The sequence below is a fragment of the Diachasma alloeum genome, unplaced genomic scaffold (genome assembly GCF_001412515.2).
Source record: "Diachasma alloeum isolate Michigan unplaced genomic scaffold, Dall2.0 Dall_scaffold_00179, whole genome shotgun sequence".
In the NCBI taxonomy this organism is placed as follows: domain Eukaryota; kingdom Metazoa; phylum Arthropoda; class Insecta; order Hymenoptera; family Braconidae; genus Diachasma; species Diachasma alloeum.
The window spans coordinates 1,946,742-1,959,805 of record NW_021680345.1 but is presented as its reverse complement, the minus strand read 5'-3'; the positions used below and the strand labels follow the sequence as shown (position 1 = coordinate 1,959,805).

The window sequence follows — 13,064 nt, the reverse complement described above, 5'->3', positions numbered from 1 at the left end:
CTAATTATTGATTTTCGAGAGACAACGGTAAATGATTGACAAATGATTTTTAGTCTAACAATAATAAACGAAGGGATGAAAGATTGATAATACAGATATCAATAACGATTGAATTTTCATTTTACTATGAAAATGACTGTTATGAAAAACATCGAGGATTTCGTAATGCTTCATTGCTCTTATTTTCATTTTGTTTCAATCGATGATTGAATTATTTGCTTCAATCTAGCGTCGTAGTATCTGCACAACGCAATTGCATATATTTCGTAATGAGCAAATTAATACCGATAATTTCTACTTATCGACTAAGTAACGTCTAAATCGGACACATTTTTACATTTTTTTTTTTCATTTTCTCATTTTTTCTAATGTTAGTCACTGGGAGACATTACTTTTCAATAGAAAATATACTACACGAAAAAACGTTTCTATTAAAAAGCACCCCTCAAATCTAGTAACAATGCAATAACTCTCGTAAATATATTGTCATTTTTACTATCGATTTATTACATTTTTTACTGGAATTTAGAGCTCACTTCTGATGTAATTTTCTCGCCGCATAGTTTTTAAAAAATGAGAATACGGGAATTCTCGATTACAAAATTGATATTCATCATTCAAGGAAGAGTTTTATCTGAGAACATGATAACATGAATACTTCATCAGGAAATTGGAAAAAACGTGACCTCTTCTGACCCAGTAGTATCGGATACTGGACAGAATGACTCTATAAAATTACGCGCTTTTCGCCTGCATTATGAAAACTGCACGGAGAAAAAAGTTGGAGAGAAATTACCAAAAAAATCGAGTAATCGTTGAGCGAAATCCATTTCTTGCTCTTTTTCATACTATATCGGGGCAAAAAGTGCGAGACGAATAGTGGATTGTTGTGAGAATAATTTGTGCCGAAACTGTAAAATTTACTATTTACGCTATTAACAATTATCCCATGAACGTGCATAATTGCCCAATATTGCGTAATTATTCCCATATGTGTAGGCATTTTTCTGTGATGGTAAATTATTTTGTTTCATCACACTGGTCGTGAAATGTCGTTTTACGGACACTTCGTGTGAAGCGAGGTTATTAGAATCGCGGTTGCTCGGGCCTAGTGACATAAATAGCTATTTTTCCGTACTGACCTTCACTTTCCCTCGTCCGGGGATTGGTATTGGCCCTTCTCCAAACTCGTTGAAGTGAAAATCCCTATGAAAAAATATCGTTCACGACTAGCGCCATAGGGTTTTTCTACTCGCCTTGTTGACCAGTCCTCGCCTTCGGCTCGGACGCCAACTCCACGCGAACGAAAAACCCCATGGCACTCGCCCTGAAATATACTACCCATTTCCCCCAAAATTTTCTGCGATTTTCCAGATAATTTTTATTCAACTTTTCCCTCCTTGTACTGTGAATGAACTGTTTTTCAATTCAACGTGGGTGCAAATTTCCTTGCATCTCAATTAAAAATGTTATCATATTCTCAAACATGAAAAATCGTTCTTCACTGCCGAATCAAACTAAACAAAACATGCATAATTTCGAGCAACTGTAAAAAATGTTTCAACTTTTAGTAAAAAATAATAAAGAATCTTTTAAAATGAGAAAGATCGTGGGTCAAATACAGATACTTAAATGCCGCAAATTGTCGCTGAACTGAGAAAAAAAATTGTTTTTGCCAATTATATTTACTAACCACAAGAAAATTTATACATGTCTTATGCAGATATTTATATACATTTACTTATGGCAAGTAAATATACTTGACAAAATTAACTTTTTTCCTCAGCGTAGACTCTTCCTTTTTTTTTGTTTGTCACTACGGCCTCAGAGCCCTTTTCGGATCCCACTCGGCACTTCTATCCAACCCTATGCATGCGCCTGTGGATTCTACACTGTGCCGCATTCGCACTCCTACACAACATTGGAGTAGCATAGGAAACCTCACGAAATCCATGTCGGTACAGGCGATCACTCTATTAGCAACCTCCCGCTCGCCGGAGCCTCAGGTTGAAAAATTCGGTTCCCCTCGGGATCGAACTCGCAACCTTCCGCACACTAGACTTGCGTCTAGCCCACTCGGCCACCGACATCGGTGCTAGACTCTTTCCTTTCGCAAATTTAGAATCTAACGGTAAAGCAAAACTGTGTCTTACTACCTATGTGTCTATATTTGTCACTTACTTTCTCGTCATTTCCCTCTCTGTCTTCTCCATTACTAGCGAATGATACGAGGAACACACGCACATAAGGGGTACTAGCTAATGAAAAGAAATTCATGAAAAAATGGCTAATTGTGGTGGCAAATGATTAGTCGGCGTTCTCGGGTGCCTCGATGGCGTCATCTGTGGCGTTCTGACGACAGTGGTAGACATACGCGTTCACCGAAAGGTCGTCGTCCGTGCGAATGCATTTGAAGGTTCTGTCACTACACGTGCACCTGTAACAAATTAATTATAAATTGTTTATTCACCATTTACAACTTCATGAGGACTTTTTAAATCATTCAATAAACTCGAAATGATGAGGAGAATGTCAGTTTGTTTTTCCTGGGGCTCGTAATTCTTAATTGTCTTTACAAAAACAAGTTTATGATCATAATAGGGAACTTGCATGAAGCTCAATTCTTTCTAATTCCCCTATTGACACATTCCTCGTAACATATGGATAGTTGAACGGCGAAAATTGTGGAGAAATATTGCCTAGATGTCTTATGATAATTGATTGAAAATTAGTCGTTTTCGAGGCCAATTTTTCGGTCATGACGTCACGAAGACGGTCAGGTAACGCTTCATTGGTTGCAAAAGAAAAGAGTGGGAAGTTGTCGTATTCCATTGGCCGAGGCGCACCTCAAGATTGGGTTGGGTCGCCTCGAGCCATTCTGTGATTTGTCCAACGCTCGACCGTCTGTGTGACGTCATTAGCGATTTCAACGGGTTTGAAATCTCCCACTTTCAACAATTAACTATTAATTAATGAGCAATATTTCAAACGTTTGCGAATGAAAAATGAATTATTCAGATCCCAAACTTGAAAAAAATTCATGCAAGTTCCCTATTGTGAAGTTTAGTTCCAGTGATCTTATTTTGTCAGTTGAGAGATGCAAACAAGATAATTCTTCCCACACGACCAAATTATTATGACATTACCGTATGATCATAGTTCAAATGAAATAGGCAGCTACGGAAGTTTGGCCGTCACATCCCATCTAAATCTCATGTAAGTATTTGATATTTCCGTTTCTCCGGTTTGACCCTCTAGAACGTTTGAGCGTTTGAATGTACGGACAGTCTTCCCCGTCCCTTAATTTTATGTCCTAGGGGAGAGTGGAGCAAAGTGGAACGTTTGTGATCTGATTAAATGCTTGAAGTTTATAAACAAAGATATTGGGATTTCCCGTATTTTACGACATGAATTCTGTGTGCCCTTCATATTCTATCTAAACACCAGTTACTCTAGTCATCGTGTGAAGAATTATTATTTCCTTGCCATTGGCTTGCTGAGTGGCAAAATTCGTGACAATTCAAATTGGTCCATGAAAGTATCTAGGAAATTACAGGATTTTTCAGAATAATATACTACCCATAATCCCCGAAGAGAATGAAGTATTTCTAACAGATGAACTATTTTTTCCCATGTTAAGGATATCTAAGTACTTCGTTGAAATTAGCAACTTTTTTTCAAGCAAGATTTTAGTTTTGCTGACAATTTTGTCATTCTCGTACTTTCTAGAATTTTTCATTGTTGAATACATTTTTTCGGGAATTTCTTCAATTTTGTGAATAATATTTTATTCAATTTCAAATTTGACTCTTGTTGGTCTAACCTCTAATGATCATAACACCCCACATGTGTTCATATAACTTCGTAAATTCGGCTCGAATAGACACTTAAGGTACATCCGTAGAAAACACGTTTTTCTTAAGAATGTCCTCATGTTTGTCATAGATAATGTTTATAACAGTCTCCAGCTATTGAAAAAAATTTTAACTAGCTGTACTACATAGTTTAGAAGATAATAAATAATGAAATAATGAAGCTTCTAACACGCGAGTCATAGGCCAAATGGAGGTTATGGGTCCCCCGAACTCGATTTTTCCATCTTATGAGAAAACGATTCTTACGATGTTATTAAAAAACTAATCCGTGATAGATCGATAAATTCCGAATACGCTGAATTTTTTGTAAAATTTTGTACTACATAGTTTCTGCGATATTCAAATATAAAAAATGGACATTTCGTGAAAGCAATCCTTATTTGATTCAACAAATTAATTAACAAATAATTCTCTATTTGGTTCAAACAGTTATTGTTGCCTGCATCAACAACACATGAGAATAGAAAAGCTCAGTAACTTATGGGAATGCAATAAATTGAGTTATTTAGAATTTTTTCCGGAAATCCATAGGGACTAACTTTTGGATGCGATTGTCTTGGGATAGGGGAGGATGGGGCAAAACGGCCCCCCTTCAATCGTCAATATTTTCCGATTCAATAATCCGATTGGGATGAGTTAGAGCTCGTTTTGAAGAATGAAAAATTATCTTCAAAATGAAGTTGAAACTGGGAATTTTCACAATGTCATTCACAAGTTATTGACAATTGAAGGGGGGCCGTTTTGCCCCACCCTCCCCTATACCTTAAGGATATCCAACTAGTTCAGGGGATTTTTTCTAGGGGAAATCCTCTGCAGAGCTTATAGAATAGACCAAGAGTATCTTTTAGGCGCAATATCAACTTTGGTTTCCGAATATTTTTTCGAGAAAACGATTTTTTTTTTCATTTCAAAAAATGAAGTTTAACACATTGCATCCATAAGAACTGAATACTCCCACTTTCAACCCAACAGCACTGATAGACTGATTCATTTATTTCAAACGAGATTCGGTAAGTATTAGCGAATGGTAGAGTTGAACATGACCAAATAAATATTCGTTAAAGTTAACGAATGGTTCACTTAAAAGATGAAAGTCGACTCAAACAAGGCTCCTCAAGATTTGGTGGAAGAAAAATAAGACAAAGTCGCAGTTTGGCGTATGTTCACCAAATTGCGGTTAAATTTTGAAATGGATCAACTCACGTATTCGAGATGTACGTTTGAAGTTGCCTTATGAATGGCGTATAGACTGCCCATCCACAAGGTTGATTGCCACAGATAGTTTGGTTGATGGCTCCTGGTGCTAGCGTAGTGGCTGCACGTTCGATCCTCAGTCTCTCGTCTTCGGTCTCCTGTGCGATGGCCTGAAGAGACTTCTCGAAAATCTGAAAATAATAAGCAAATAATTATAATGTTGTTTCATATCTAGATTCCTTCTGAGTAAAGTAATACACTGTTAAAAAATTTTCGCTGCAATTTCCGTACACTTTTCGGAAATTTTTATCACATTTTAGTCCATGAAAATTCAGAATGTAATGGAAAAATTCAAGTGAACTGTGACTTTCAGTTCAGTTATTCTCTGAAAATGAGTAGAAATCAGGGAAATTCCGGTAAATGTTCTTGAATTTTCCATTAACTGAAAATTCATCGTAATTCGACACTGAATATTCATGATTTCATTGAAAATTTAAATAGGTTGAGGAATTCTCATGTCAATGCTGTCCAAAAATTTGGAATTTCACTGAATGTTTAGTAAAATCAGAAATTTTCTGATTTTTTTCCCTTAAACCACATTTAATGTCACTCGTCTAAATATTACTGGTTAACTCTTCGTGAAATTTCAATTTTTTTCTAACAGCGTAAGGTGGAAAAATTCAACTTTGACTTGAGATTTTGGACATTTTTGCTTTGCCTTTTGATACATTATGCCTTATGTTTGTAGGCCATCAATTACATGGGAAAAAAACGACGGCGGTGGATATATGGTGATAGTTAGAGACCTTCCTGGGAGACCAATACGCTACTCGATAATTGAAGTCCATTCAGAATTTTCCTTTCCGTGAAGAGACTATTTTTTGAGGAATAATATTGTACATAGACCGACATCAATCATTAATTTAGTAATATTATGAGAAGTTCCACCTTACAATAATCAAGATTTATTATCTTCATTGAAATTTGAAAAATAATATAATAATTGGTAATTTAATTTCTCAATTACTGGTTGATAAAATAATTGGGAGCGTGAATATTTAAATTGATGGTTATTTTAATAATCAAAAAATTGGTGCATAATAATAAGAATTGACTTATTTAAAATTCAACTTTAATTCAAAATCATGATTATGCCGATGTCTGATATGTAATTAAAAAACCGATGGTGGTGGCCGTGGGGTTAGAGTGTCGGATTGGCAGGCGGGAGACCCGGGTTCGATTCCTGACCGGAGAAGCCAAAATTTGTGAAAGTCTAAATCTTTCGGTTTCATTGTCAAGCGGGAGCCTGAAGTGAGGTTTTCCCTTGTCCTTCGGCGAACGCGATGCAGGGGCTGGGGGGTGGGAAGGGAACAAATCTTAAAAACCCGAAAGGGTATACAAGAAGAAGAAAAAAACTACATGGGAGGAAGGATTCTAAATGTTATCCATTCACTTTATACGAGGGAAACAATTAATTGATAATCAATGCAGAAATTTAAAAAATCGGAAAAAGTTAGTTCTCAAGAGCACCTGTCCGGCAAACCGGGCACGTGAGATCATTCGCAATTGAGTTCTAGCCCTTGAGACTCCGAATTTTTTAATTTGGTAATGCTTACCATTTTTTCATGGTAATGCTGACCACATTCCATTGATATTTTTTGTCCAAACAAAAAATACTCCTTTCAGTACTCTCACCGAGAATAAAAATGACCAAATTCCGTAAAAATCTTGGAATTTCAGGAATTTGTCCTACCAATATCGAGCGAGTATATTACCCTTGAGGTGCTTACTATGCCCCACAGTAACCATTACAATGTTCCATGGTAGCCATTCCCATGGCCATGGTAATACTCACTAAACTTTGGTAACGTTTACTATCTGCAGATTTCGACATAGAAATTTTTACTATTTTATTTTTTCCATGCGGTTTCTAATCGATCGATCGGAAGGTCGAGGGGTGATCAGAGTAGAATGACACTGTACTCCCCCTTTATCATCGAGTAATTGCGTCAAACCTGGGTCAAAGTCGATGACCCATCCATCGTAATACCAAATCACAGAGTTTATCTCAACGCAAAAAAAAATTCTCCGATTTTTCATTTAAATCATTCCTGTGAATTATTGCAATCGTTTATCACCACCCCAATTTTATTAATTCTCTCCTCGTACATTAATTAATCTCAAAAATGCCGAGGATAACGTCGTAACACACTTGTAAAGAGGGAGGGGTCCAATCGATTATTAAGTGAATGATCATGGCTACGATAAAGAGATTGAAGGCGAGGGGAAAATCGTTAAATTGCTGTGATCGATCGAACGATTAAATCCTGATCAGGCCAGCGCTGCCCTCCCTGATGGAACAATTTGCTATGCATTCCCTCCCCACTCTCATCGAATTCAACGCGCCCAACATTCCTTCAGAAGCTCGATCCATGCACTTCTCAGGTGGTCTCAAGACATCACTGATACGTAATTTTTACGTATTAAGGATATCCAAGTATCTTTTACAGTTTGGTACAGACCACACGATAGATTCGACCATTTTCAATCATCAAATTTGTCAATTAAATTGCGTGAGAAACCTTTGAAAAAAATCATGAATATTCACTGTCATTCAAATTACATTTCGCATAAAATTATTATTTTTTTAAACATTCGATTTTATAAATAAATAATTGAAATTGTTTATTAAACTGTCGGAAATCGTTTCTTTTATAAATTTGTTACGATAATGAGGAAATGATTTTTATGATGGAAACTTAATTGTTTATAAATTATTTATGGAAAATGCTCGTAATTTTCAAAAATAGCAATTTTTTAATTATTTTATCAATCTTCCTCCAAAAGTAAACTTTTTAATCTGTTTGATATTTTTAGAATGGATTCCAACGCGTCAATATCAAGATTGGAATTCAGACCAGCAAAGTTTAAATAATAAAGTCATTGTAAAATGCGCGAAAACTTAGGGTCAAACGGGGCTCGAATGAAAGCTCTAATGTGCGACTACAAAAGTAGAAAAGTATTTCACTGGAGAAAAAATAGTCAAAGTATTTGGATATCGTTAAGGGTCAATTGCGGTGAAATCTCAAATACTTCATTGAAGCAAAGGTCGTATCACGACGACACGTTAAAAAGTGAGAAAAAATCGATTTTGCCCTGTGAATCAACTAAAGATAACGTTGTTCATTTTTACCTGTAAGGAGAGCCTACTATGATTTTTAAAACTCACGGGTTGCATCAATTATTCGTCTAAAAACGAATAATTGATGCAAAAAATCGAGTGTTGATTGTTCGTTTCCCCCGCAGACGTTTAAAATATTAAAAATCCTTCAATTTTTAAACTATAGAGGTCTCCGATTTTTATCTACAGAGGTTTGTTCTTTCAAAATTTTTTAGTGTTTTGGAAATCCACTCCTACACAGCTAATTTTATTGTTTTACATAGAAAAATGAAATTAACTAGGGGGGTAGAAGTCGAATTTAAAAAAAACTAACTCGTAATTGTTATCGTATTTGTTCAAACATTTTGAAAAAAAAACCCTATAGCGGCAAAATTGGGGGCCCTGGACTATTTTTAACACTTCAAGCCTCTGCGGGGCAAATGAACAATAAACAATGAATTGTTTTGCACAAATTATTCATTTTTAGACATATATAATCGATCTTCAATGCAAGAGAAATCTCACTCCAATGCCCGCAGCTTTTAGAACTCATAATAGTCTCCCCCGAAAATCCTCCAATCGTCTCAGTTTTCATCCGATTGACAATGTTTTAAATGTTCATTAGACTTCGAAGAACAAAGGTATGTGTCCGTCTTACAATCCATTGGATAGATCATGGAAAAATTGAAGATTTTTTTTTTCACATCGATTTTCCAATTTTTCATTATTTTCCGCAATTTTCCATGATTCGTTCAGCGGATCGTAAAACGGATGCAGATCTTTGAGGCACTTCGACGATTTTAAACGTGAAAATGAGAAACGTTTTTTGGCGATTCACGGGGCAAAATCGATTGCAGTTATCATTTTTCCCACTTTTTAATCAATGTTATCATACATCGCGCAATAAGTTCGTAGTTGTAACGAGGACTTTAAAATTTCACCGCGGTCTCCCCTTAAATTCTTTGATGTGGGTCGCGCTCGATTTTTATTCCTCTCATTCTCCTCCGCCGAGCCCCTACCTTGTTTCTTTTTTTTCTCATTCTTCATTGTGCATTTGAGTGACCATGAAGTCAATGGAAATGATTCGGTCGTTGTTTGCATAGTATGAAAACAGGCACGAGCTACTGCGGTACTGACACGGGAAAACAATGTTATTGATTGAAGATTATTGTACTTGAATTGAAAATTTTTGGAATCCTTAAATTTTTCGTTTCTGCGAAGAAGAGAACTGCATTCACTTAATCCAACTATTCAGGAAGATATCATTGGATGAAGAATAGTTCATCTTTCAATGAAGTATTCAGTATTTTTTATTGCAGACGGAAACATATTCTCAAGAATAATTTTCTCCTGATTCAGGAATATTAAATATTCTCAACTCGAAAGTCTGTGTTGTTGAATCAACAAGTGCAGAATCATTTATTTTAATTTTTTAAATTCAAGATTCGATAAATAGTCTTCGCTTGCGAATAAAATATTGTTACACTAAGAAAACCTTTCTAGAAAAATTTATGTGCTAGCGCCTTAAACAATTTACAATTCAGTAGCAAAGTGGTAAAACGGTCGACTTATCTTTCAGTTGATTTTTTGAGGAATATTTCCGAATCTAAGGGAGATAGCGAAATTGACTTGTACCGTTTTACTACTTCGGTGGTCCCACAATTTTTCTGGTGTCGTATGACAATTTTGATATTGAGAATAATCGCGGGTCCCCTCCTACCTCACCCAAATCCAAATTGTGGGGGTACCATAATGTTTCTGGTACCGCACGAGAATGTTCCTGGTGCTACGCAACAATTTTTCCAAGTGTGCGAATTGTGACCCGTTCATAATGCTTAGCCCATGAATTTTTTTGAAAAATTTCTCTCCGATTAACGAAAGAATTTCCGGGAGATATTCTAGAATACGGAATTTTGCTATGACGTTTTCAATATTTTTAATTCCCGAGAAAGTCACTTATCCTTGATTTTCAACAAGGTGAATGTTTTCCGCATGAGAATGTAGCTGAAAGAATTCCTGCCATAGATTCTTAAATAGAGAACATTGCTTCTAGAATCAAAAATATTTCTTATGAAATCAAGTATTTGCTATTTAATTAACAAACCCTAACTCCAATTCTTGATTTATTTTTTTTCATCATTTCAATTAGCCTTTTTTCAAAACCAGGTGAATATTTTTTATTCGAGAATACAATATTCTTGAAACGAAAATATTTAATATCTCAAAATTCCAGAAAATACTTTGTTCTTAATTTGAGGATGTGCATGGTTGTTTTAAGATATTGAGAATCCTCGATTGAAATTTCATTTTCTTGATTTAAGAATGAGTAAATATTTTTATAAGGAGAATATTCCCTCTGAAATCAAGAATATTTTTTCGATTTTTTTTATTCAAGTGCTCAACATTTTTAATCGCCAATATTATCATATTATGAATTTGAGAATCTGTGTCACTGAATTAAAAACTCAAAAACTTTTACATGGGGGACATTTTACCCAAGAATCCTTATAGAATTGAATATTTCATGTTTTTAGGGCATGAAAGACGAATATTTCAAACTCACAACTATTTTTCCTCCTCCAACATCTTAAAAAAAAAAGAAAAAAATCATTAACAAAAGGGAAGGTACTTAATTCCACTTAATTTCATCCAGCGAAAATTTTGAAATAATTAAAAAGAACGCATCGATTGATTTATCCTTATTCTATTTTCATTTTCCATTTTTTTAATTCAAGTGTTCAACATTTTTAGTAGCCAATCATACCATATTATGAATTTGAGAATCTGTGTGATTGAGTGAAAAATTAAGAAACTTTGGCGCAGGGAACATTTTACTCAAGAACTCTAATAGAATTGAATATTTCATATTTTTAAGACACGAAAGAAGAATATTTCAAACTCAAAGCTATTTTTCCGCCTCCAACATATTAAAAAAATGACGAAAAAAATCATGGAAAAAAATTAAGGTAATTAATTCCACTCAATTTCATCGAGCGAAAATTTTGAAATAATTAAAAACGACGCATCGATTGATTTATCACCGGAAATAACTCGCCCCTTTTCTTTCCAATTTCATTAATTATATAAACTCTTAATTGATAGTCTTGGTTTGATGATAAAAGTCGAGTGCAAAAGGTCTATACTTTGCATGCGATAGTAATGCATAGGCATGAATGCGCGCCTCGGTTTTATGAATGGGAAACCTCGACAGATCCGGATTGCATTACCACCGCGGCAAAGAGAGGGAGGGGAGAGTACCAGGCCTCTATCTGGTTTCTCCCGCCAGTGAGCATCTATTAAGGATAATCGGGCGAGCCCGGAGGGTTAGAAAAAAACCAGCCATTTTTTTCTTTTTTTTTTTAACGTATTCTTTAAATGATGGAAAAGCCATGTGCAAAGTTTTAGACTGCTGGGAATCATAGTTAAATTATTATGAATTTTTGAAAAAAGTGGTCATTTAACCCGTAATCTTACGGAAATCACAAAAAAAACTGCAAAACCCAAGGAAAAAATGCAGCCAAAGTCATGAAACATTAGACACATTTAGAACATTGTCGCGTAAAAGCATTGTTTATTGATAATAGGGAAAAAAGTACTAAAAATGAAATTTCTGCGCAGCAGCCTAAACGTTCAGCAACGTCCCAAGTACCGATCGGGTGGGGGTAGCGCGGTCAATTTAAACGTCTCTTGAGAGAGAGCGATGAAGCGTTGTGATTGGAGCTCCCTCGAGCCAGTGGTATCAGCTCCTGGTGAAAAAAAAAACTACCGACGATGTTGCCACTTTTTTGAATCGATTAATATTTTTTCATTCATTTAAAAAAAAACAATCTGAAAACCATTCAATGTGTGAACAGATACAAATAAATTTGATTAGCTCCAAAAATAATTTTTAACCGGAGATACTCCCTAATATTGCCTGAATTTTGAATCCGAATGGGAAAATATTTTTTGTTCAGCGATTGGTTTTCTGCAGGAAAACAATAGAAACCCCTCCGCCTCACCTCCTACATTTCCTCCACGCCCGATTATCCTCAATCACTCGTACGATTTTCATCAATGAGTTTCAGTCAAAAAAAAGACCAAATTCTATTACCAAAAAAAGGAAGAAGAAATAAAAAAATTCCCGAAAAAACGAAACTTCAAAGAACGGAAGTAAAGAGTGAGACAACGAAGAGACTAATAGCCACAGCTACTGTAAATACTCCATAAATTTCTCGGCGCGCGACACCGCAAAAGATCGAAGGGATAAAACGAATGGTGATGACAAATTTGTACTCTCGCTCTTTTGAAGCCTAGCTCCCCCGTTAAAAAGAAAACGACAGTTTTAATTTTCTCTGAAAGCTCTGATAAAACGAAAAAACAAGAGATGAATTTACTCACGTCTGTACGAACTGCTGCACCATCGACAATCGTGACATAAAGTACTGCCACAAGTAGAACAGCAACAACTCTTAGGCAGGCCATTCTCCCAATTGATAATAAATGAAAAATTATTTCCCACAGATAAAAATGAAATCAGGCAATTCACTTGTCCTTCTCCAGCCACTGATTACTCTCCTTTCTTCAATTTTCACGTGAACAGGAGTGTATAGTCTCCTTCGAAATGTATTCACACAAAATTTACCGAATGTCCTGAATATTCACAGAATCAATGATAGAGAAAATGACAATCGTTAATCTCTGTTTATTTTTTTTGTTTAAAAAAAACGTTATGTTTCTCTGTGTCTCTTTTATTAAAACCCGTTCGGCTTTAAACATAGACTGTCTTCTCGTATAGAGTGAGGATGCTTTGGTGCCGTCTCGGGTTTATATAGGCTAGCCAGTAGGACCCGGTA

The 13,064-nt window shown here is 35.5% G+C and overlaps 1 protein-coding gene across 1 annotated transcript; it reads right to left on the bottom strand.

Moving 5' to 3' along the window:
* Positions 1-1,822: 1,822 nt before the first annotated feature.
* On the bottom strand, positions 1,823-12,739 carry LOC107041426. The gene is made up of 3 exons (XM_015261998.1): positions 12,610-12,739; positions 5,079-5,260; positions 1,823-2,437 (listed from the first exon to the last, which is right to left on the bottom strand). Exons 1-3 carry the CDS (start codon positions 12,691-12,693, stop codon positions 2,308-2,310), a joined length of 396 nt encoding a protein of 131 aa, XP_015117484.1. The 5' UTR covers positions 12,694-12,739; the 3' UTR covers positions 1,823-2,307.
* Positions 12,740-13,064: the final 325 nt, after the last annotated feature.

Bases quoted from the DNA above. Each gene is read 5' to 3' on its own strand.
- LOC107041426 (XM_015261998.1), bottom strand. From the start codon at position 12,693: ATGGCCTGCCTAAGAGTTGTTGCTGTTCTACTTGTGGCAGTACTTTAT. The intron at 5,261-12,609 runs GTGAGTAAATTC...TATTATTTTCAG, and splicing joins GTGCAGCAGTTCGTACAGAC to ATTTTCGAGAAGTCTCTTCA. The intron at 2,438-5,078 runs GTGAGTTGATCC...AATTTGTTACAG, and splicing joins CAAACGTACATCTCGAATAC to GTGCACGTGTAGTGACAGAA.